General features: G+C 43.7%; 3 protein-coding genes across 3 annotated transcripts; 1 reads left to right on the forward strand and 2 right to left on the reverse strand.

Moving 5' to 3' along the window:
- The first annotated feature begins 152 nt into the window (after nucleotides 1-152).
- On the forward strand, nucleotides 153-2696 carry BCIN_03g06400 (hypothetical protein). The gene has a single exon (XM_024692070.1). It carries the CDS (start codon nucleotides 431-433, stop codon nucleotides 2411-2413), a length of 1983 nt encoding a protein of 660 aa, XP_024547843.1. The 5' UTR covers nucleotides 153-430; the 3' UTR covers nucleotides 2414-2696.
- A 1438-nt stretch (nucleotides 2697-4134) lies between these two features.
- Nucleotides 4135-8877, reverse strand: Bcvel3. The gene is made up of 4 exons (XM_024692071.1): nucleotides 6713-8877; nucleotides 6570-6637; nucleotides 6438-6518; nucleotides 4135-6389 (listed from the first exon to the last, which is right to left on the reverse strand). Exons 1-4 carry the CDS (start codon nucleotides 6775-6777, stop codon nucleotides 5098-5100), a joined length of 1506 nt encoding a protein of 501 aa, XP_024547844.1. The 5' UTR covers nucleotides 6778-8877; the 3' UTR covers nucleotides 4135-5097.
- A 10107-nt stretch (nucleotides 8878-18984) lies between these two features.
- Bcblm10 lies at nucleotides 18985-25801 on the reverse strand. Its single transcript, XM_024692072.1, has 4 exons — nucleotides 25589-25801; nucleotides 25017-25539; nucleotides 19626-24969; nucleotides 18985-19549 (listed from the first exon to the last, which is right to left on the reverse strand). Exons 2-4 carry the CDS (start codon nucleotides 25466-25468, stop codon nucleotides 19487-19489), a joined length of 5859 nt encoding a protein of 1952 aa, XP_024547845.1. The 5' UTR covers nucleotides 25469-25539; nucleotides 25589-25801; the 3' UTR covers nucleotides 18985-19486.
- Nucleotides 25802-25881: the final 80 nt, after the last annotated feature.

The following is a 25881-nucleotide window of genomic DNA, read 5'->3' on the forward strand; positions in this document are numbered from 1 at the left end:
GTATCAGAAAGCATCACGAGATGTGAAAAAAAAAAAGGATAATGTGGCAGTGCATCAAAACTAAAACTTGACACTATCAAGACGCCACATCCCTCGGCGGTTTTATGAGCTGGTTGCCGATCAAACATCAATTAGGTCGTCTTGATGCTGACGGATCTCGTCAATACTCAACCACCGTCGTTACTCAGCATGCATGCCAAAGGGGAGTGAGTGACTGATGTTGCGATTCTAGTTTGCACCATAATATATGGCAATTCTCATATTCTAGCTGTTGACTCGAGCTTCATAATAGTTTGCTGGAATGGGAGTTTTTGCAAATGGTTCGGGTTACCATAGTTGGTGATCCATCCATCCATCCATCCATCCATCGATTTTTGATCCGAGCTCGCTGGATTAATCAAATCACAACCATTGGCATATCACCAATCTCATGAACAGCATGAGCAGCTCCGAATATTCAATGAAACAGCCATCCTTAAAAAAAAACCGCACAATTTATCTGCATTCTGCGAGATCCCCTTCCAAAATGACACCCTACTCCCAACCCCTTTCCCTCCCTAATCGCGAAATTCGCATCCTCATCCTCCAACCCCTAAGCCAAGGCACCCCAATTCAATGCACCGTCGAAACCATCTCTCTCCTCTCCCGTTCCTCATACGAAGCATTGTCTTATGTCTGGGGCGATGCCTCCATCCGACAAACCATCACATTCAATGACGCTCCCTTCTCTGTTACTCAAAACCTGGCGATTGCATTACATCATCTCAGACTACCTAACAGACCGCGAAGGCTTTGGGTTGATGCCATATGTATCAATCAATCTGATATTAAAGAACGCAATGAACAGGTCACGCTGATGGGTGAGATTTATTCTATGGCGAAACCAGTTTTAGTTTGGCTGGGTGAGACGTTTGAGGGGTGTGAGGAAGCCTTTGATTTGATGTCTAAAATCGCTATTGCAAGTGAAGATGAAATTATAGAGGAGGAGTCTCAAACCATGTTTTCTTTTTATATTCAGCTTGTTAAGAAAGAATGGTTTACTCGTCTATGGACCATACAAGAACTGGCACTAGCGGATCAGGAACCCCTAGTTGGTTGTGGATTCACCTGGACTACCTGGAGTGTACTGTCAAAAGTGTGGCAAAAAGTTGCGATGATTGAATTCACGAAAATGGGAATGATTATGATGGAACCTGGCGTTGAGAATGAGAATTCAGACAAAACTGTTGTTTCGCAAGGTGTACGCACCAGTACTATCAAAGTCGATCTTCTTAATAATTTACGCACGGCAGTTACTGATAAAAAAGGTGAAGACCTCCGGGATCTGTTACTCAACACCGTTACATCTAAAGCAACAGAACCCAGAGATAGGATATATGGTCTACTAGGCATGATGAGTTCCTCGGACAGAAAAGCCATCATAGTAGATTACAATCGACCTCTTGGAACAATATACGCAGACGCCATATCCCACATCTTCCATAAGGGAAAGGGACCTTCCTTTCTTTCCGGCTTGGAACTAGCAGGTCCCAATCCGCCAATCCAGTATTCTTCCTTTCCATCATGGGTGCCAAGATTAGGCAGCGAATCTCTTCTTCATTCTACCCTTTATCACCCCCCAGGTATAGGTGTCTCAGGAGCGGGTAGCACCGCCATCAATGGTCACATATCTCCCGATCTCAAAACCCTCTACATCAGAGGTCTTCCCATCGACACCATTGCTGAGAAATTTACCTTTGGCTTAGACAATGAATGTCTTACTCAACTCCCCCACATCGAAGAAATGGTCCTCAAAGCACAACATTTCGCAACCCGCCACTCACATCATCGACCCTACCTGCACGCTTTCAAAACCAAAGAACCAGTATGGAGAACCCTAATCGCAAACAAACTCTACACTGGAGCCGGCCGGGAAGTGGCACCCGATGCTTACGGCGAGATGTACGATATACTGATCAACAATAATACGCAGAAATGCCATACCAATCACCATATTTCCCATCCAGAAGCCGATAGGTCGCACAGCTACATTGACAAAACTAGAGACTATAGACTTTCCCTCCTAAACCGCCTCCCCAATTCCGCATTCTTCATCACCACAACCGGGTTCTATGGCGTGGCTCCTAGTTCGATAGATGTTGGGGATCAGATTGCGATTTGGTTTGGGGCATCTGCTCCTTTTGTTTTGAGAAGGTGGGAGGATATCAAAGGACGGAATCGATCACAGGGTGGTGATAGTGATGATGATAGTAAGTATTCCGATACCGCAAAAGCACAAGGAAAAGAAGAAGATCAAAGTAAAATATTCGCAGCCGTCGCAGTAGCATATGTAGCGGGTATCATGGATGGAGAGATAGTGGATGAGGTTTATTGTGAGGATTTGGAAGAGGATGTTGTGTTTACTATTCGATAGGATTTAGAGGGGGGATTCTTTAGGTAGGCAGGTAGCTCTCTACTTTTTTTTTTTCCTATTTTTCCGTTTTGCATTTTGCGTTTTGTAGGGGAATGACGGTATTTTTTGTCTTTTATTATTTTATTTTTTATATATTCATATATTCATATATTCATATATGTTTAGATAGGTAGGTAGGTAGGTAGGTAGGTAGTTAATTAGTTGGATAGATACCTATATAGATACATATGAATGTAACTCGAGATGGAGAATCGCATGTAGTACAGTTAGAATCGTATATTCATTGTGAGTTTATAATGAATAAATACCTCGATATTCAATTTATCAACCAACCAGCCAACCACCTACTCATATCTATCTCTTCATCTCTCTATCTATCTACCTACCGATCTATCTATATATTCATTCACTTCTTCCTTAAACAATTTAACTACTTGCTTACTTATTATTTACTTACTTATTTGCTCATCAAACAATATAACACAACACAATAAAACACGAGAATACCTAACAAAAAGTAAAAAAGTAAATATAAAAAAATAGATACGCAAATGGAAAATGGTAATAAATATTAAGAATTATAAGAGTAATACGATTCCGAAACGGAAGGATCAGCTGGGAGGGAGGGAGGAAAGAAGGAAGGGAGGGATAGATGTTTATTATTATTCTTCTGGTAATTCTTTATAAATCGAGGGAGAAAAAGTACAAGAAGAGAAGAGAAGAGAAGAGTCAAGCACTCTATCTAGCTATCTGTATATATATATATATATATATAAATACATACAATAAATATAAACATCTCCCTCGATCAACGAATAGAATTTACAATTTACAATTTTACACGATTGAGTTACCTATTGATAGCCAGACTTCCAGACTTCCAGATTTCCAGATGGAATCGGCAGAAAGGAAAATATAATGTAAAGGAATGTAAAGGAAAAGATAGGAAAAAAAATAGGAAAGGAAAGGAAAGGAAAGGATAATACCCTCCCTATCTATATCTAGTGAGTTTCTCTATATTTGACTCGAGAAAGATAAAAGACATATGATAAATCATGCATGATGTTTGTATACTATATATATACATATATACATACGTACCTACCTACCGACCTACCTACCGATGTATACTCGAGTAAATGTAGATTTGTATATGTACGATATATATCCATCTATCCATCTATCCATCTATCTACACATATTTCCCCCCTCCTCCCTCCTCCTCCTCCTCCTCCTCCTCCTCCTCCTCCTCCTCCTCCTCCTCCTCCTCCTCCTCCCCTCACCCCTCTCCCCTCACCCCTCTCCCACCCCTCCCCATCCCCAGCAACCCCTTTTCCTGCCCCAAATCCCTGCCCAAGTCCCTACCTCTGCCACCTCCCTCTTCTCTCCGCTCCTCTCCTCTCCTCTCCTCTCCTCTCTCATAACCCTGAAGGAAAAAAAAAAGGAAAGATTAAATAAACTCACAACAATGACTAGGTACCTAACTACTAGTGCAGACCTACTACTCATCTCTCCCACTAGAATATCATACGCAATTTCTCTTTCTGTTTCTCACTCTCATTCTTCCCCGCTCTCACTCTTACTCTTACTCTCACACCCATCCCTCGGCTCCGCACCCATCTGTTCTCAGAACCCCCACATGAAACACCCCCTCGTTTACAGATTATGTATGTACATCGGCACGAAAGAACTCCTGCAAAATTTTGAAACCGGCTTTTTTTTGGACGCATTCCCGTGCGCGATTCCTTGTATTTACGTATTTACATGTGAATAAATGTAATCCAACTTTGCGGAATACTATACTATACGTGGGTGGTATGCTATGCTACATTGAGCCTCCCAATTATTACTATATATGTGCACCCTTTCGCCCCCAAGCTCGCCGGCATCTTTTTTCCTTTCCCTTCCCTTTCCTTCCCATTCCTTGCTTTGCCCCAAGCCTCCCAATCCCAGCCAATCTTTCCAGCTGTCAATTATTGTAATTGCAGCATCCGATATGAAATTTCCGCCGCCGTCGTTGCAACTGATGCATCCTTCTTCGATTTTTCGCCAACCCGCCCATCCTATAATACAATTTCCATCCACCCAAATCCCTTCCTATTGCTGCCTTACCCAGCTCTTCCCAATGCCCAATTCCCAATGCCCAATTGACCGAAGCCCTATTTCCAATTTTTTTTATCACGGCCCTTCGCGTGAGTACCAAGATCACCCTGGGTATACCGGCCCGAAGAAACAATTCGCGAACCTGCGATTGAAGAAAAAGAAGACGCTTGTAAAGAAATGATGATGACGGGAGTGTAATCGACAAAAAGGAAATATGAAGAGAACGCTATTCAGATGAGTATGTGCGAGTTTTAGGCATGCCCAGCGCCGCCTCGAAGCTGCCCGGTATCTCCATACCAGACCCTGCTATATGCACCCAGCCCCGAACCAGAAAATGACGCAAGAAAAAGAGAGGCTTCAAGATCCGCCTATATAGCCAGTCCCTACCCGAGGAACAAACAAATGAAACCCAGGAAGGCCATACGGCCGCAAATGGTGAAGAAAAAAAAAAAAAACTGAGCATGGTGTTATGCAAGGAAACGGATAAATGAAATGGGTATTTTGTTACGGATGACATGTCCTTTTAGATGAAGGTCGATACAACGCATGTTTCGCCCGATAAATGTTAATTCTTTGTGACCTTATTGATAATATTCTGGTTGCGATGTGGTCACAATATGTGCGGGGGGTCGACTTTCGTAAGGATCTCTAAGAGGCACGCCGAAATGGCCCTGCTCTGGATATTGCCCTATGCTAAGACTTTCTCCTGGCAGTGTTTCATATGCAGTGTCTCTCCGATATCCGGGAAATCCAGATGGAATAGGATTCCTCCCGATATTTGATGGCGGTAGCATTCCGGTAAGACTGCCGTGTGAGATATGTGTTCTTGGTGGGTATCCCATGGCTTGATAGTTGGCGGTTGCCTGTCTGTGATTCAAGGGATTGGGCTCTGACAATATAGGAACGGTTGAATGCAGTGGCCCTTGCGAATGCGCATGATAGTATGTGGGAGATGGGCGCTGATTACCCATATCGAACTGTAAAGATCTAGGCTGAGGCGAGTCATGGATGTGGGTATTCGAGAGTTGATTCGAAAAGAACTGATCTCGAACCGGCGTAGTCATTTCCTGGGGAGAATGTGCATAATTTGAAGAGTTATAGTCGTTGTAACTCTGCAAAGGGTGTTGGCTTGGAACATGATGGCCAGCAAAAGAAGGTTGTTGTTGTTGTTGCTGCTGCTGCTGCTGCTGCTGCTGTAAATTAGCGTACCCTCTATGCCATTGAAGTGAATCTGCAGAAGCTTGTTGATTGAAATTTGGGCTTTGCGATTGGCTTGAAAGGGTATTAGTCCTTACACGCTTTAATCGGCGCTCTTCCGGCGACGAAGATTCCTGAGAATAGACGGAGTATCTATTCTGCATGCGTGTAGTCTGATGGGGAGCTTGTTGTTGTTCGCTGTATTTACTTGCCTCGGGAGAACCTGAATCTTCGTCCGGATCTTGAATCCGAGCACGATACTTCTTGGGCTCGTAATCATCAAATGCAGGACCGCGCTTTCTGAGCAACGACCGAGGCTCCTTACGAACCCTCAATTTGAGCCCCTGTTCCTGGAACTTTTTGGTCATAGTGGTGGATTCCATCATTCCAGGAAACGCTTTCGATGAATATACATTAAATTGATCAGACGATATGCATCCCATCCAAATCACTTCATCTTCGCGGCTCTCGAAAAGATTGAACTCCAATATATAGGTACCTTCTATCTTGGCCGACAAATCGCCAAATACAAAATACGCGCCCCATTCGTCAGTTTCCGGATCCTTGAGGCGATGACAAGATGAAACAGTGGTGCCTGCTAGCAAAGCTCCATGGGATGTCCCAGCTTGCATATCTGTGACTGGCGTAAGGCTACTCTTCATAAAGAAATGTGGGTCTGGAAGAGTTAGTAATTGAAAGAAAACCACAGAGATTGCCTTCATACTTATAATGTAACGCTCACTGGGATCGACCGCGTGAGATATCAAAAGCTGAACAACGGGCGGAGGGTCGACTGCTCGACGGTCTGGCCACGAATTAGATTTATACCTTTACAGGAGACTGCAAGCCAATTTACCTTTCTCTTTGCCCATGTTGACTCTCGCATAGCGAGGCTGTTGTCTGATGATGAGTTTGCAGTCTTGGCTTCATTATCATACATTAGTTGTTGTCCGAGCAAAGGCTAATTTGGAGATTTGGCCGGACTGATGAAGGGCATACCTTTGTAATCCAGGAATCTGGAGAGATTGAGCCTGCGCGAAGTCGTGCGATGGTTGAGAATTCATACTTATTATTATAAATTACTTTGTCTATTTTCGAGATCTTTGTATTCACCGATTCGATCGTATACTCTTAAGCTGTGCTTGCGCTACAGGTGTATAAAATCGATAGTTCGAGTATTGTGTGACTGAAAAATAACAAGAAATGGGTTCAGGGATAGAGGAGATAGGAGGTAGGCAAGATGCTCTTCTATATCCGAAGTCTCGTTATTTACCGGGAAGTTGTACTTGCGATACAGGTAAGTTTGGCTGGCGTTAATGAGTCCGAGTCCGAGTCCGAGTTTGATTTTGACTCCTGATTACCAACTCGGAAACAAACAACTGTGAAGGAGCTTGGTATTGATGGGTAAGAAGATGGGATTCCTTGATCTTGTTGATGTATGGCGTCTCGTGGCCGCGATGAAGGTGAGCGTAATCGATTTTTGAGAGTGGGTGTAAGGGTGTAGGTAGAATCAAGGACGACCAGAAAGTACTGGCGTTGGATGAGAGAAGATCAGGAAGCATGTGTCCTGGATTCTTGATAGCGTTCAAAATGATGTATAACCCTATTGGTGGTTATAGGCCTGGATAATCTTCGACGTCGCCGAGGTCCCTTCGAGATAGTGCCGTCCAGGACAGTCTGCAGCTACAGTGTCTCTTCCTTTCGATTTTATGATGTATGCCAGAGGACTGTACTGTCTGTCAAGATGTGTATGTAGACGCGAAGAAACGTTGGCAAGGAACGAGAGAGAACCGCCTCTGATGTTCAAGAAACTGTGGAGGTTCTGGGCTTGGTATCTCGTTGTTTTGAGATTGAACTTGATATCGAGGAGATCCTTGAAATATCAGATGCGAAAACCAATGGACAGAATTCTCCACTTTGATGATGACTATGGTAATTGAGGCACTCTTGGCGAAGGTATCAATGCCGTGAATGTAAAGCAATCCAAGACCGTCGAGACTTTGATTCAGGTGGACTCGTAGATATACAAAGTCAAGATTCAACGGGCGTGTATTGAAGAAACGAAAACTGACAATATGCGACTGATGTAAAGGACCGGGTGAGTAAGATCTTAAGCAGTTCTGATTGGTGCTTCACGAGCAGCGATACTCGGTACTCGACTTGGACAAAATGATGGCGCGGATAAGAAATGCAGGGACAAAAGGGCTTTCCTTTCTAATGCTCTCGGACCAACCAAAGTGATCGAGTGGTTGAACTGAGTAACGTCTTTGAGCTCTTTCTCAAGTAAGTACTATACCTTACTGTTTGTAGAATGAGGTGATATGAAGACTTTATATGAGGCTATGAGACTGTGACGCAAATGATACATCAAAGTTCTCGTTGTCGAGCAGGGGAAAATGTGTTGAAGCGATGTATTTCATCTAAGTCTGTTTGTATAAGAACAAACAAAATACAAGTGACGAACTCTAATTAGAATTTATCTTTGTATATAGGGTACAAGAATACTCTTTCGAGGAAGAAGTCCGTGAAGTGGTGGTATTGATGGCAGTGATGGATGTAGAGAGTTCCGACGAGGCAGTTGCAAGCCCGGGCTAAAATTGTGTCGCTCTTCCCCAAGTTCGAGAGATCTTGATAATCTCTATGGCTACTTTCCACCTCAACGGCAAATTTCTGGTACACTTCCGGAATCTAGGATGATATGGAAGGGTTCTGATTAATGCCGAGCTGAAAAGGTAAAGTATCGTTATGGGTTTCAAGATTGCCTATAGGGCAAAGGCTAGAGGGATATCTTTATTGGTTCAAAGTGAGGGAAAATGTGTGATGTTGAAGAAATAGATAGATGGGTGTGTGGCTAAGCCGATAGACTAGCAAAGAAAGAGAAGGAAAATATGGAATGAGGCGAATTGGCTTATGAGAGTATGGTGTAAGTGATTGAGTGGCAGATTCTGGAGACGAGATATGCGGTTATGTTGCCCGTTGCCGAAGTCAAGCTTTAATTCGATGAAGCACTTGAATTTCCTCGCCTTGTTCATCGACAGCCAGTTAAGATGACAGGGTCCCAGGTCCCCTCTAGAACCTCAGTCGAATATATATGTTTGAGAGCAGGACATTGGACAAGCGCTGCATGCCTGCTCATTCTTCTTCGCACCCATGTTTAGCACCCCAGATATATTCGAGATGAGGGATATTGGAGTAGGAAGTAGGCCTTCTCGTTCCCGGTACACCCACTACGGAACTTCATATATACCGGCTGTAAGAGCAGAGCAGAGTCGAGTCGAGTTGAGTGGTGGAAACTTGAGTCATACACATCGTCCCGCCCTTATGAAATGATTAGATTGGAGTAGTGAACGTTTCCAAGATTCTTCGTTTGTGAATTGACAGATAGTGTGTGGGTACATATATCGTTTAGTCTTCCTTGTTGATAAAATAGAGTGACATGGTATGGGGCCGCACAGTCCATTATCTATGGAGTAGATAATTAGATATATTGATAGAAATGATTGCCACAACATAAAAACTAATCGAGATCTAATATCCTGCCTTCGAGATACCTCTTTTTCTCTTCCGTGGCTATTAATTTGGGATTTGCCAGCATCTAGCATGGGTATCTTGTTGTCAGCGTGGTCTGTACCTGGAGTTCTGGACTCTGTAGTCGAGCCAATTTTGCAGATTTCGGATCTCCAATTTCCAATTTCCAGGGGCAAATGACGTTGAGGAAAGGTATTTTAAGACTGCACGGAGGTAGCTGTGGGAAGACGTTCACCCCGATGTAAGGATCTTATCTGGCAGGCGTGCCATAGACCTAGCAGTCTCAATACAGACACTGCAGCCAGAAAGTAGCATTGGCAATGGCCACACAAATGAATTTAGTCGACAGGCACTCACATTGAATGGAACGTAAAAAAAGAAAGCAGCATATTGGCACAATACGACGCGGGACTTACCCATGAGCTCCATCAATTCATGTAAGATCTTAATTTGATGCACCATGCACAGCGTTTATTGAAGCAGTCGGCAACCCAAACGAAGACCCCCCCAAAATGGAATATCGGACGGAAAATGATATGTGATAGGCGCGAGAGATAATTAAAAAATGTGTTACTTGCTTTACTCTGGCCGACCTGCTGTAGCTGATTGATGCCGATGAGGAAGACGCACCGCCCCAAGTAGAATTGGTCGAGAATAGAAAGAACATTTTGTGTGTCAGAATCCTTAATAGTTCACATCGTCCGTCGATTGGAAAATCATCTCTTCTGACCTGCCTTTTGCGTTCACCCTGCTGTTCTATGGGCAAAGCATTTTTACGGTACGGTTGTAAACAAACAGGAAGCAGGAAGCAGGAAGCAGGAAGCAGGAAATATTGCATGCACGTACATCTCCAGCAACTAGCTACAAGAAGATTTTATACGCGAGGAATTTATCCGTATATACGTAGATATACCCTACATGTACTATACATATACATGTACATACACACTATGCCTAGGTAGGCACTAATATAAGAGAAGCAGGGAAGAAGAAAGAGGGAAGAAGGAAGAGGGAGGAGGGAGGAGGGAGGAGGGAGGAGGGGAGAGAGGGAACCATGCTATGCATCAATAGCTCGTGGCTGCTCATACCACCACCGTCACCGTCACCACACATCCAGCCGTACTGCCCCCCACGACGCCAATTCATCAACACTATCACAACACCAGCACTTCGGCCAATGTATCAAATCACGATCATTCTTACTATACAACATCTACCTAGGTACAACTACATTTCAATGCACCAGTAGATCGCAAACTGCCGTGCGATTTGTACATCTCAAATTAAGCTTGAAATTTACACTTATATGCATATCTTCTTGTAACACATACGCATTACTTTCGGGTCCCTTGGTGCTATTATTGATTCTGCTCCAATTTCTCCAAAGCATATCGGTTACAAAAAAAAAAGTGTTGACTGCTAGGAACCCAATACCGGTTAATCCTCATCAGCATATGTGGGAACATCCAAAATCATCGTCTTAAAATACAGCTGGATCTTCACAGGTGTGTTACAGGTGTGGACACATCAGAGAGATAATCTGGCCGTTGGTATTGCTACTGTTGTATTGGTGGTCACTGACTGACATTTGAATCTCAGAGACCGAATCTTGACTTGGAATTCAGAGGCCAGGACCTGTCAAACGCTTAAATTGCTATCGCAGCGAGACGTATCATATGACGAGATGGAACCTCATCTGTTCCTCATAGGTTAATCTATAACCGCTACAGGTAACAGGATATGAAAGGCTTCATGCAACGTTATGTCCTTCCTCCTACCTCATTTCGTGGAGGTTGAAGCAGCAGGGGCATGGATCAGTATCTTACTCCAGAACATGGGCTAATCGATTCTAAGCAGTCTCAACTCCGAGTCCGAGTCTGAGTACAAAGATTGGAAAACAGCATGTTGAAATGAGCATGGAGAAATACATTCAAGATTCAATTGCCTGATGAATTCCAGAGAAAATGCCCACAGTCAATATTTCAAACAGAAAATAGTACATGCATTAGGAGTGGTAGTCAGGCCAAGAGATAATTGCATGAATTGACGGATATAGAGGTACAGCCATACTCGTATGTATTATACATCGAGCGAAATTTTATATACCTTATCAAGCCATGACTGACAGCATAGCATGGAAATTCTCAGATATGTTAGCAGAAGTTCCAGATACCGGTTTCTTAATAGTTCTCATGGAACCCTCCACGACTTTGATGTCCAAATCTTCTTCTACTCCACTAACTTCTTGATCCAAGTACATCACTTTCGGTCGAAGATTCTGTTTTGGAAATTCCCGGGACTGATCAGGAAACGGCACTCAATGGCAAATTAGCCTACGTGCGGCGAATACTCCTCATCTGCAAGGTATGTCGGAACGCTAGAAGGAGAAACTCAGAAATATATACAGGGCTCAAGCCTTAAGGCCCTATCAGACTCAGGGTATTTGATAAAATCTCATCTGGCATTGGAGCCACCGTCCGGCGTTTTCACTCCATTGAACATGGGATATGGAACTATTGTCGGACGTTCTTCCGCTGCACAGATCACTCTTGGGTCGAAATCTACAGCTGCACTCAGATGCACAAAATGTCAGTCTTGCAACGCGGGCTCATGCAGAACAGGGCCATCACCATGTGCGCCACAGGCCACACAGCATATAATCTTGACCTTTCTTCTATCAGAATCCTCTTCTGCCTTGATTTTTGAACTGATGTTCTTCGCCGCATGAATATTGGCCTTGATCTGTGATTTGATGGACACACGGGACGTTACATGAAGCATCCCGCTTCCTTTCCGGACAAAGAGACACATGGCAATTTAATTTCCTTAACGACATGTCAAAAAACGAGATCTCGACCCTCTTGCCGGCGATCTTCCCTGCATGTCAAGTTACACAAAATAATCAGCTCTTACGATAGCAGCTTGGGCAAATTACGACAGGCCCAATTATGTCTCTGCCGTCACAATCATTGCATCTCAAGATTAAATCCACTCAGCATCTTTGAGATTGGGTTGCTAAGGTGAGCTGGGCCTCGGCTCAGATCTTTTCTTGAGATTGCGGTATTCTGGTGCTTGTGTGGTTGATTTAAATCTTGCAGGCCTACTGACGGACGCGGACAGTATCATCTAATATGAGATATTATTCAGGGGTCGAATTATGCTGGACGTGCCTCGAGCCATAATCATATGTCCGGCGCTTCTCCAAACGTGCTTCCAAGCCCTTGGTGACGAAGTGGCGCGGATCTTTGATACCGAGAACTTCAGATTGCTACCCAACTATCATGCGCCTTATTTATCAACCGCTTTTACTAACGATCCTGCATGCTAGTCCGTAACTTGACTATTATTATATTTGACATCTGTCACCGCCCAACGGCCAGTGCCATTATGCCCACATGGAAGGTTCTGACGGTTCTAACAGCTAATAACCGAGATTTACGAGAAGACAAACAGATGGTAGGTGCTCGTGGAACGCCAAGACTACGATAAATCGAAATTAGATTTGGGTAATGGGAATCAAGAAGTGCGAGCCCTGCAAGGTATATGCCGGTACTCAAGCTGACCGCGCTGAAACTCAATCATTGATATCCACAATAGAACTCCATGAAGGTTTTCCCAAGTTCTAACATCGGGGAAGCTGTCAACCCTGTGCCGGCTACTCCACATCCAATCTGGATTGATAGGTTGTTTGGTGGCAGACTCTGGTCTCTATGTAACTTCTGCAAAGTATGGAGCATCAGTTCCATCGACGTTCCCGAGACAATCTGCACAGATCAAGCTCTTTTAAGGCGAAGGATTGCGGAACAAAACATGGTATCGGTACTTTCAGTAGACGTTTGGTTTCTAAATTGAGTACAAATGTATCACTTGGATGGCGGTGGTCCTGAGCGTGGTAGAACATGTCTAGAAGACACAACGATGAATCAATGGAAAAGCCCAATACGGAGAGTGTCGTCTTCATGTCTCGGGTCATATCCCCGAACCAGAAATAATTCGGGAGTACGGAAAAGTCAAATACATCGACGAATCAATTTGATTATAGTACAACTCGAGTCGAAACCAAGACAGCAAGTGTTCATTCGAACAATTTCCACACCATTGAAATCTCGGCTGGGGTACACGTCAAGATTTGAGATTCAAGAGTCAAGGGAATCCGTACACTAAAGCCAGGGCTCCATCTTACAGGTTTTCAGGAATAGGACCGGATGGATTGGGGATTCAAGGATGAAATTCGATATTATCTTAAACGTCTAATGAGGTTGACCTCAATCCCCGGCCAAACAAGGACAAGGATTTTCAATAGAATTTCGCTTCTACGTCAATCATTGGCTATTATCAGTCCGTAATTTCATTATTCTTGTGGTTATGAAATTGCTGTAGATAGGTCACCTTGGAAGGAAAAGTTCGAAGGTTTCGAATATAAGGCAGGACTGTATATCTGCTTCAGAAATCATCGTAACGTGTATGCATCACAGCCGACCAAATTGCCGCCGATCAATAGTCCTTGCAGTTGTCGAAACTCTAAATCGCTACCGGATCGCTCATTAAATTCAAAACTCGGATAATTATCAAGGGTCCTTGCCGAAGGCCGTTTGCACGGTTCAACCGTTAGGAATCCTTACCGTCGCCTTCGAAGTTCGAACTAGGATTGACACCCCTCGCCCTTATCTCATTTCTCGAACTGTCATTGTCAAGGTCAAAATCTCTTCCGGGACGAAAGTGTCCTAGACATCATCCGACTTCTAGTTCACTTGCAATTCTTCTTTAGTCTCACTAATCACTAGACGTTTCTATAAAAAAATGAAACCATATGACAGCATGAATTAAAGGTCTATTCAACTTTCGGCCAAAGCTAACAACAATAGCATCATAGCAGAGTCAATTGAACTCATATACATGGTCTAATGTCAATTGTAGCTCAGACTCAAACGTCAAACACATATTTGTCTTCCGAGCACACAATGCATCATGGCTGGAGGGAGTTGATGTTCTCGAATAATTTTAATGTTCGAATTCAATTTATTAAGCATTGGTATTACAATTCCCCGGGGATATCAAAGCAGTGGCGCAGCAAGCACCATCGGCGCTGGGGCTTACACTCTCATCCCTCTCAACATAGCTGCTTCATAGTAACGGCATTTGGGCTGAACGATTAATAAGAATATCATTGCCCACATAATTTTCTTTAACTTCCACTCGAAACATTCAAGTCTGTAAGAGCAAAGTGGGCTGACTTACTTTCACATGTCTTCACTGGGCTTTCTTACATAACTCCAAATCATTTAAATATGCTTCCGCGTCACAATTAAGCACATTTGGGCACGAGTTTGAACAAGCTTGTGCAGGGATTTATATGAATGTGCCATCCAGTTCTGCATCACACAGGTACAAGTAGTACCACCCCATGTACAATTTTTTATGTTTCGCTAGTGCGCATACTGTGGCAGTCATCTGATTTTATTATTGGAGCAATTGGAAGGAAATATGTAAAGTTGAGGGCCTCAACAGAAGATGGGTTTGATTAGATGTTCGTTCGGAAAAGCCACGGACAAATGGATCTCATACGATTCTCGCCTGCAATTTTTTTTGAAAATCAGAATCAGTTGCATGCAGCGTGCAGTCATCAATATAGGGAAATGCTATTATCGTGTTGCGTGGCTAATACCTTCTTCCTAAGTCTATAGGTGCATATTCTGCAGAAATCGTTCTTTTGGGAAGACCTTGGCAACGAACTTGCTCTTAAGGTTGATGAAGCAAACGCCATGTCAAGTTCTGACACTTGTAATGTCAGTGTCCCAATTCGTATCATCATGCGTGAAACCTATCCATTTTTAGTCATCATGATTATCCTTTCTGTCAATTACCATCACCACCAACAAACTCCATAACTATATTTCACCCGGTAACGAACGATGACCTGTTTCACCAATAGGCAATGCCATTTGAATCTCCTTCTCCTTTGTCTTTGTAAAATATTTCAAAACAATCATTAGCAGCTAGGAGGTGAAATTTGAACTTGAAAGGGCGAAGCAAGGCTTCACGATAGTTATTGGGGGCCCAAATCTGAACTTCCCAACAATTATTCAAAGCGATACTTATTTTTACTCGTGCAACCTCAAAATTGTACACTGACTGCACAGTTGCAGGTTCTGCAGACGAATTCTAATGTCTACATCTGAGAGCCATAGTATTCAGCTTCCGGATATGCCCGTATAGTTAGAGCCACATGATATACTGACGTCTCATGATACTGATGAGATCAGTCCCGGATTACTTCTTTGAGGCTACAATAATTGCCAATGTATATTTTTTCTCGAGCTCCTTCTTGTCTGGTTTTATCGAGCGTCAGCTATTAATCAATATCTCCACGAACACCATGCTAGATAATGCATCTCTTTCTACATATGGTTTATTGGAAGCATCTGGGTATACCTGATTGATGATAGGGGGATTATTCGTTGCCTCGTTTCCTAATGCTACTTTTCCAAGCTTATACGAACTCTCCTGACTTGCCAGTGTCATTCCCTCGAGTAGCGTCAAAGTAAAGCAGTGTTGTGTCACAGAATGTTCGTGATAGCACGACAAGAACGTCCCCCTTGCATCTACCATAGGATTGATGATTCATGCTTTCTGATACACTACATCAAATATTGATCAGATATATTTGAGAATATCAAAATTTCTATTTTAGGGCATACAATGTCTATGTTAGTAGTCATTAGTGTGGGCAATGCAATATCGTCGTCTACATGATCTGCATGCAATAAAACCCCCCTGAAGTCATCTCGATCATTCTGCCGAGACCCAGGAAATCAACATCATCAGCGTAGAAGCACATAATGACTCACATGCATACAATAGCTATTGCAATTACTATCACTGTGGAGGCTCTCGTGCACGCATTGCTCAGACATGTCTATTAATGGATGGCTAACACCTTTTCCGATTCGTCCTTCTCCCACCAAGTGGATGCTGCCACGATGTCTCTTGAGCAGCTGACACGAATTTACAGTGTTCGAGGGTGTATACTTGGAGCGCAGTGGCCTTTTCCTTGACCGACCAGTTTATGCAGGATCATCACTGCAATATTTCTCTTATAGAAGTCTTCAAATGTTCTAGTCTCAATGCCTTTAACGCAAAAAGCTAGTCCGAGATGGGTATCTTTCTGGACTCTTAATGTACTTAGATTTTGCAAATTATGCAAATTCGAATCACAAGTCCTCTTTTGAATAGCTCAAAATATAACAGTGATTGCCTGTGGTCTTCAAATATACGATAGATATTACCAAATATGATACTTTAGGCTGACACAGATTTGTCCCGACCACTCGATGACCCCCCTGAGTTTCTATTTAAAATAAGACCAGCGCCACAAAACTCAAACTCAAAGTCAAAATACCAAAGTTTAGATACTAGGCAAAACCCGAACCCAAAGACTAATACCCCCATGCCAGAAACAAGGACAGGAATAGAAACAAGAATTCCAGCAACCCAAAACCCAGAAAGTGACGTCCAACTCAGACACCCCATCCATACTTTCCAATGCCGATTTCAAGATTCAGTGAAACCAAGACAAGATAGACAATTATCGTACGATGATTCGCGTGGAGTGAATAAAGACCGGAAATCCCGAGAAAGAAAAAGGAGATTGAGATGAAAATGGAATATTTCACCTCTAGATCACAATTGACATTTATGATTCACGTAGACGGCACGGATACTATGCGGGATTCCCAACACCGGACCGGACCAGGTATGTGGAATTGAACAAGTGGTTAATTTTGTGGAAATGTATGGAATTATTTGTGCTTGGCTATGCAACATGTATATGAGCCATTGCCATTATGTATGATATGCGTATTACGTATTGTTGTGAATAGAATTAGATATAGAATTCAAGAAATTGTCTCAACCCCCTTCCTCCCTCCCTCCCTCGCTCGCTCGCTCCCTTGCCATCTATCTCCACCACCAAATCCAATATTTCCAAACGTCCTCGCGGATGATCACTGATCTGCATCAATAGCAATAGCAATAGCAATGGCAAAACCAAAACCAAAACCAAAAAATAAGAACAATAGCAATACCAATAAACATAGTCTTCCACACCCTGAGCTCCGCACTGCCCATTCCCCTCGTAGATTACCAACCCAGAAATCCGCACCCCTTCCCAATCTCCCCGATAGATGGACGAAGCGAAAGAACAAAGAAGGAGAAACACACCCTCTTCGAAATTTGGCACCACGCGCACCCACCCACCTCCCTCGCTCTCATCCGTACTTTCCAACTCTGCGAGAGAGGGGCAAAAGATTATGCAGCGAGATAAGTTAATCCCCCGAGGATCCATCGCGATCCACAGGGTTCGGGGTGGGATTCGTTCTCGAAGACGCGGACATGGCTGCGAAAGACTGGGAAGGAAGGGTGAACCCATGTTTTTTTCTCGGTACCGGACATGTGCGCGGCTTGGGTGTGTCAGCGGTTGGTGGGTCCCCACTTGGGTTTTTTGATTGGGCTGGTGCTTGCGGTCGGATTCAGATGGGTTTAGATGAGATGAGATGAGATGGGAGGGAGGGGCGCTGGAAGAAATGCGAAGGGTATGGAAGGGTTTTGTGTGGTGTGGTGCAGTGTGGTGGTGAAGGGGAGGGTGTTTCTCTCGGGCGTGGATTTGCGGATTTGCGGATTGGGGTTGGGTTTGGATGGGCTGAGTGATGGATAACGGGTGTGGGACTGGCGATATTAGAGCGGGGATGGGACGTGGGGGCATGGGAACTGGGATTTGAGAGTTTGCCGTTTTGGGAACGAGGGTTGAGTGTGAGAGGTTGAAGAGGGAAGGAGGAGAGAGAGGGGGTGATTGATTGGTTTGGTTTGGTAGGTGGGTGTATGTATGTAGTTAGTATGGGATACAGTATCTCTCACTACATAATATCGTTCGGACAGCAAGAAATGTGAACAATGTTATTGGAATATTTTCGTTGTTGTGATTTTTTGACGTGATTTGACTAGGTCGGAGGGGAGGGGGAGGGGAAGAGGTGAGATCTTGACCATTATCACGCCCGTTTACTCAAATGCAGCAGGAAGACAGAATAAAAGTTAAGAGGCAGAGAGATAGAAACAGAAAACTCCTTCAGTCAATAGTGAAGACACGTACAAAAAGCTGCAAATAAATGCCTACACATGGTAAGATGGTAAGAAAGCATCAAAAACTCGAGCCCCCCTCTCCCCCCCCCGAAAGTCCGGAATCAAAGACGAAGAGATTCGCAAAATCTAGGGATTTACGTACCTCACAATATCTCCTTTCCTCCATCAAATATCTATTCAGAGAGATTCTAACAGTCTATGACATCCATTTCCATTAATGAAAATACTCCGATTTCAATCCCAATGGTATCCTCTCCCTCTAGCATTTAAATCGTCAACATCCATTCATATAATATAGCAGATAGATACACAACTATTCATTCTCGAAATGACACAGAAAATTAGAACATACACACAAAATCCAATTATTTACCTACCTTCCACATCCTTACAGTTCCCTCGAGGTTCATCCCACCTCCCCCCAAAGCCCATAAACCTATCTACCTCCTCTCCCTACTCTACCTATCTCACACTTAGGAATATCAATTCCACGCCGCAAATATCCAGTCCAACTCATATGGAAGATTCTCAGAGATATCTAACATAAAATACTACGTACTATACTTCCGCAATCTGCCCTTCCAAGAGGAACATAGATAGCACAAACCTAACACTAAACTCATCATTCACCCCCAACTCTCACAATCTTCACACTCATATCAAATGATTCATACACACGAGATTATATTCCCTAAACTCTACGCTAACAAATGCAATGTGACGTCAATGCTAAACACAGGTAGACATCCTTAGCCACAAATTCACCAATGGTATCATCGACTCTCGTTTGTTCACCATATTTCAAGCCATAACCCATTGTATTTCTTTCCCTCCCATTCTTAACGTTTTGACGTCTTGATATCCCATTATACTCGTGATCTTAGTCCTAGGCCAAACAAGAGAGAAGATTCGACCTATACCATATGTAACTTCTTGTTCAGATCGTAGCTCGGGTCGAGAACATACTTTGAGGGGTATACTAGTAATCCAATCGCGCAAAAATAGAAGTCCCATCTATGTCATCACTCATGCTCTTCAAGATCATTTAACATAAACCTCAATTACCATCGCAAGCTCTGCCCCAGGTATTGTGCCAACGCAACGCGTACCTCATGCAAAATAGGATTTCCAGAGCACGCCTTCTAAATCCTCCAACTGTTCGGGTGTGAAATACTGTTGCAAATGATTAGTTACGTGTTTCTTTCTGAGGGAAGAGAATGTAGAAGGCAAAAGAGTGATAAAAGCATACCTTCTGATCCGTTACCCAAGTGTCCTGACGAGTTTTCTTGAAATCAGCCAAAACGCTCTTCACGGTCTTGCCAATTGCACCAGCATCATTTGCAGCTCTACTTGCTAAAGTAGCCAATACCTCTGGCATCCATTCGGGTGGTGGTGTTGCATATGGGAATGCGTTGACCAAGGCACCTAATCCGAGAACAGCCGCATGTCTTTTGATAATTTGAGTATTTGAATTTACTGGTGTGCTTACACCTTGTACTTTCTTGGGCATAGGGTTCTTCTTGAGAGCTTGCGTAAATTTGATGCGCAGAGAAGATAGGATATTATTACGAAGAACGATGGGCGAACATCGAATCATGCCAGCGAGAGTAGTAGATGCACCAAGACGGACTTCGAGTTGTGGGTCTTCAAGCATCTCAGCGACGGCTGTAAAGAGAGCTTGCTGCTCCGCGGGCCTGATGAGGAATATGCGACGGAAGTAGATCACTTGCATGTTGATCAAGGTTCGTAAACGTTGATGCCATGATCCGGATACCTTGCCGATACGAATGAGGGCCGAGATAAACTCACCATCTTCGCCAGCACGGAACGGGATATTGGGAAGGTGGCGGTATACGTGATAAGCGAGACGTTGAAGCTCTGGATCTTCTTTGACATCCATCATATGTAATAGTTGCTCCATAAATACATTCGGGAAGAAACTAATAAGTTGGGTACATTCGTAAGATTGCAAAGTGGAATCAAGCCATAACAATACGGTTTTGCTACCATTGGTATATGAGGTTGGTGTCTGCTCACCCTGAGCTCGTTGACCACGCCAAACTTCTAGTCGCTTGAAGACGTCTCTGATGGTTGAAGAGAAATCTTCCGTGGGTTCGTAAGGCTTGATACCAATGGAAGAAGCCGACTTGTTTGCCTCTAGAAGAGTATCTACATCTCTGAATGCCTCGAAGTATCTCATACGATATATGGTAGCAGTTGCTCGGCCAATTGCTTCTCTCACAGCTTTATACGGGTGGTCGATGTGGTCAAGGAAATCTCGTAGGATGGGCTCGTCGTTGCGGAAATGCCAACCAGCATCAGAGATAGCAACATCCAAGAGCTGAATCTTGGAACTATCCTTAAAGGCTGCATTAGATGTGATATCCAACCGGAATGAAACAAGGAAATCAAAAAGTTCTCTTGATGACCTGGGGTCTCTGCCGCCGATAACCATATGAAGACCGGTGACCCAATAAGTCAAGTTTTCTGGTGTCAACCCTTCGGAGAAGACATTTAACATGATAGGTAAGCAGAAAGCCCAGACCTCATCACGTTTCTTATTCGGAAAGTCATATGTGGAAAGCATAAGCCCAGCCACGATCTCTGCTGTTGCACGATGCTGATGCTTGTCACTACCATCTTCGTAAACTTTTTTGACCTCTTCTTTAATATCATCAAAGTTAGCTGAAGTGAGTCCGGAATGCATCAACTCGAATGTTTGAACTAGCAAAGTTGTATTCTGCACTCGAAATCGATCTGCAGAGGTGTCTCTTGGCTCTTGCTTCATGTACATGAAGAATTTTTGATACCAGTCTAATGTCAATAGAGACCCGATTTGCTTTCTCGCAGAAGTTTCTAGCTCATCGAAATCCGTAAATTCTATAGGGTCTGCTCGCATGGCATGAAAGCTCTTACCCCAGACAAGCCATCCGGGCCAATCACGATCCAAATAATATTCTGGCTGTCCAGGCTCTGCAAAGGAGTCCAAGAACTTCTTCGTCCACTCGGGATCTTTATTATCCACGGGAACCTCAAGCTTGTTAGGCTGAAATTCCTCTTCGCGAATATATTTCTCGAAGCTGTGGCCATAGATAGCACGAGTTTCAATGTGATTTAAGATGCGGGTCATGAATTCAGTATGAGCAGCTCGAAGCCCAGGATGTTCAGTGACGGCTCCTAGCGTAGCGAGCTCAATCATTTCGGGTGGTGCAAGTGTTTGCACTCGGAGACCCAAATTGTTAATGAACAAAGTACAACGCCCAGCAAGTTTCCAGTGAGCAGTTTTTGCAAATGCAGTAAGCTCCACTGCTAATTTCCACTTCTTTTCTTCTACTCTAACACGTCGCCCAACAATAAAGTCGTTTCTGGTCTTGATAGTGGAGTGACAATCTTCTTGTGGCTCTATTTCTTGAATAAGAGCTTGGTCGAGGACAACGAGGGTCTCCATTCTTCTGCCAAATTCAATCAATCCTCCGTACATGGCGGTGTTACCTACTTTTTGAATAGAGGGCTTATCGACAGATCCAGACTTAATATATAGATCAATCAGCTCTGGCGCAAACCGCCAATCTTTCGAGATTGTTTTCGTAAGGCTACCGAATAATAACGTATAAAGACACCCTTTGATCCGGTCAAAATCATTTGTTTCCAAAGCTGTCCTAAAGGCACTGAGTAATTGGGGTACAACTAGAGGTCGACCGCCAATAACGCTCTTTAGAGCTGATTCCATAGCTTGCTGAGCCGTGACTCGAACTTCGGCATATTGGGAAATGGCGGATGTTGCTAGATTTAAAAGAAGTTCTTTATCAAGATCCGACTTCTGTCGTGCCGATGCATTGTGCTTAGAGCGCTGTAGATGATAGCTTCCAGCACGCTTTATCAACAAGGGTCTTGGATATACCTTCCTAAGACCGGTAACTTTGAAGGAACGAATCTCTGAGAGGTAGATTTTGTTCATTCGTTCTAAGGTATGAGCAGACTTCTCATTGCCAACATCGGTAATCCATGATTTGTATGCCAAGTAAAGCGCGGTGAAACAAGGAACATCATCTTCTTGATACTTCATGAGAAAGTTGTGCATCTTGCAATATAGGTGGCCAACATCTTCGCGAAGTTTATGTATACGAACGTACGCTGGGCTATCCTTTTCCAAAAGGTATCCCGCACGATAATGAAATTGAGGTCTGGTTTCCTCATCTTCGGAGGCTTCCGCTAAAGGATCATCATCACCTTCCATCGGGTTATCTCCATTCATAGTGATATCGTTATCCGACTCAGATTCTGCATGTAGATTCCCAGAAGCTGCTTTGGGATCAAATAGGACAGAAACACCGGACATCATCAACCGAATATGTGTGAGAGCTCTTTCAACCTCATCTGACCACTCTTTGTTCTTACCATTTCGTGAAACGGCTGGAGAATCGCTGGTTAAGTTGTCAAGCTTCTCGATTGAGGTCTTTACTTGAGACTCAAATATTTCAACGGCAAGATTGATCTCATCGGAGGAAGGCACATGCCATTTTATCGTTAATTCGGATGGCTTAGTGTTGCGACCCCAATCGCTGACATCAAGGCCTCTCTCAAAAACTTCTGGTTCATATAGGGCAGTATCAACAGGATAGATTGTGGTGAGGTTGAGCAAAAGGTGATGAATAAAATTAGAGACATGAGTTGTGGCGAGGCCGTAACATTTTTCCTGCATATAAAGAGCTATATCAAAAAGCTCTTTCTTATATGGCATAACTGCATCTCCGACATGAACAACAATCATGCTAAGCATACTCAAATGCCAAACTAAAGCTCGATCGCGAGGCAATACGTCAGAACCACCACTCCTGTTAGATGCAGCATCATTGAAATCAATCTCGTTTCGGATACCAACAACAAGCATCGGCAAAAGTAGTTTTATCGTCCTCTCTGGATTAGCCTTGCACATGGAATTGACGATAAATGCCATTGCATCTCTAGCCTGGTGGACAACATGGCTATTAATGAAAGCTGCCATTTTCTCTAATGCTATGTCGAAGAGATCAGGCGACAAAGAGCAAAACAATGGTGTGAGAGCGCTGGGTAAGACGTTGACCACGTTTTCTTCCGGGGCTCCGGTTCGTAGCCGGTTTTGTTCAGGTAAATTCTCCAACAACGTAAATACTTTCCCGAGCAGAGCTAAGACGAACTCACCAAAGCCTGCGGTGGAAGATCGCAAGATACTGGCTTCGTCTTCATCGCTAAGCTCCGTGTCATAGTCGATCTCCACGTTTGGGCCATCTCGTTCTAGTCGTTCCATCTCACCCTGTACCCATTGAATGGCAAGGGATGTGTCATGTATACCATCGTGATTCTTTGTGAGATCCGTAAATGGTATACTAAATGCTACAGCCTGTATAAAATTCAAAGTATATTGGGTTTTGGACAAATCATTGGCATCGATACCAGGCAAAGCTAGAGCTAGCAACGCTGTAATATGACAACGATATCCCTTATGTTTTGACATAACATTGGCGAGCATTTGAAGACTACATAAAGATGAAGAAGTTCGATGGACCTCAACCAAACCTTGAAGGGAAGGGTAAAATCTCTGCATTGCTCCTGGCAAGATTAAGTTTGGTTCAAGATTCGCCAGACCTTGAAGTGCAACAAAATAGTAGTTGAGAATCTTTGATCTTTTGGAAAAGATTCCCATGAAAACTACATCTTTAAGAATGAGGACGAATCTCTTCTTTAATTCGGGAGTAATGCGTCGCGTGGGTGGTGTGTCCATTTCGCCACTCTGTTCTCGATTCCAACGCAAGAGGAAGAAATCAACGAGATGAAAAACAGTCTGTGATAGTATATCTGCCCAGTTTCCATTGTTCGACGGATGGAAAAAGGTATCAATGGACTGTATCAAGCCCTCAAGATTTGACAAAATCGAATTTTCGCTGTTGAGAGATAATGGCGAAAGAGACATTACTATCCATCGTGCAATCGTATATCCAACAGGTGTTCGCTTCTTGTCTGTTTCGAGATATACGCCAAGGCCGGAAGCCATGTCCACCATTGGGCTATACGGAGTGGTAGCTTGCCCAACGGGTATCTCGGTCAACCTCAAAATTGCTGTAAATATAAGATCGGATTGTTCCTTTGTGAATATACCATGTTCGGAGAAGTTAACGTGTTCGTTAGCTACAGAGTCTCGGGCAAGCCTCGAAAACATGTCTAAAAATGTTACGTCAAAGATCTTGGAACGGTTGACGAGTGACCAAAGATGGAAAAGGGTAGGCAGGTAGTCTTGGGGTTGTTGAAGTAAGCCCGATTCATTCAGTGATGGCTGAGTTGGCATCATCATATTCAGAGCCCCAAGGGTAATGAATGCGTATGAACAATCCGAGGTGCTAAAATATGGTAGAATCTCCTCGAACATAGCTTTTCTTTCACCAGGATCAAAAAACTGCGATGCATAAGCTGCAAGACTCGCAACGTTCTTGTGGCTTCGCTTTCGGCTACCCTGATGCGCTGCCATTTCATGGGGAAGAACGAGACCTTTAATTTCTCTCCAGAGCGGGCGCCAATCAAGAATAAGATCTGCTCCGGGTTTGAGGTGATGCTTTTTTCTAATACATCATTAGTTGTGCAGAATAATGAAGACGGTCCAACATACCTAGTCAAAAGGAATCTGAACATGCTCTCAAATCTTTCTCCATTGCTCAAGTCCAAGCCCGGGGCCAACGAAAGCATGTAATAGAGCTTTACAAGCTTCACACGCAGCGCACGAGTAATGTCGAATTTCAGACTCAGCCATGCTCTCAGCTCTCTTGTCCAATGTACAGCACCAGGTGCAATATCTTCAGCTTTGAGAGCAATATAAAGCTGCTTAATAATTTCTGCCAGCGCCACATTACGTTCGGTCTCCTCCTCGACTTTATATGGTAATAGTTTGAAGTATGGAAATGTTCTGGGCCTGTATCGTTTCTCCCTGTCGGTATCGATTCCGTTGGCCCCAAAGCCGAGACCTGGTGAAGTTGCACGCGAAATCGTATCGCTCGAACCTCCTTGGAGCATATTCTGTAGGTACTGCGAATGGCTTTTGCCATTTGTGAACCCTTCGTCCATCTTGCAAATCGTTATTTTTGAGAATGGCGGCTCAAATTGAGTGGCTGGGTGTGAGGGAGAGAAGCTATTAACTAATTGTCGTTAGCAATTATGAATGACTTGAAGGGAAGAGCATCGCACAAGTACCTGTACAAAGCAGGCAAGTAGCTCAGTTGATGGGAAGGCGATCTCTATCACACACGACAGAACCAGCTTCCAGATAAACGCCAAAGCCGCAGTATTGGAGTTCTTGAAAGTTGCCCAGAAAACAACAGGCTACAGAGAAGCTCTGTTCTCATTAAATAATCTGTAATTGATGAAGAGGGGCAAAAATTGAATTTGAAAGAGTGTCACAGCATAGAAGTCTTGATAATTATGATGTTGGACAGAGTGAGGGAGCACCAGCCTTGTGCCTCGAGATCCGTGCGGGAACC

This window comes from Botrytis cinerea, chromosome 3 (assembly GCF_000143535.2).
Source record: "Botrytis cinerea B05.10 chromosome 3, complete sequence".
Lineage (NCBI taxonomy): Eukaryota > Fungi > Ascomycota > Leotiomycetes > Helotiales > Sclerotiniaceae > Botrytis > Botrytis cinerea.

Excerpts from the sequence above, each read along its gene's own strand:
- BCIN_03g06400 (XM_024692070.1), top strand. The coding sequence starts at position 431 with ATGAACAGCATGAGCAGCTCCGAATATTCAATGAAACAGCCATCCTTA.
- Bcvel3 (XM_024692071.1), bottom strand. The coding sequence starts at position 6,777 with ATGAATTCTCAACCATCGCACGACTTCGCGCAGGCTCAATCTCTCCAG. Across the intron at positions 6,638-6,712 it reads CAGATTCCTGGATTACAAAG|CCAAGACTGCAAACTCATCA; the intron begins GTATGCCCTTCA and ends ATGATAATGAAG. Across the intron at positions 6,519-6,569 it reads CAACATGGGCAAAGAGAAAG|ACCGTCGAGCAGTCGACCCT; the intron begins GTAAATTGGCTT and ends ATTCGTGGCCAG.
- Bcblm10 (XM_024692072.1), bottom strand. The coding sequence starts at position 25,468 with ATGGACGAAGGGTTCACAAATGGCAAAAGCCATTCGCAGTACCTACAG. Across the intron at positions 24,970-25,016 it reads TTCAGATTCCTTTTGACTAG|AAAAAAGCATCACCTCAAAC; the intron begins GTATGTTGGACC and ends ATGATGTATTAG. Across the intron at positions 19,550-19,625 it reads CTTGGGTAACGGATCAGAAG|TATTTCACACCCGAACAGTT; the intron begins GTATGCTTTTAT and ends CATTTGCAACAG.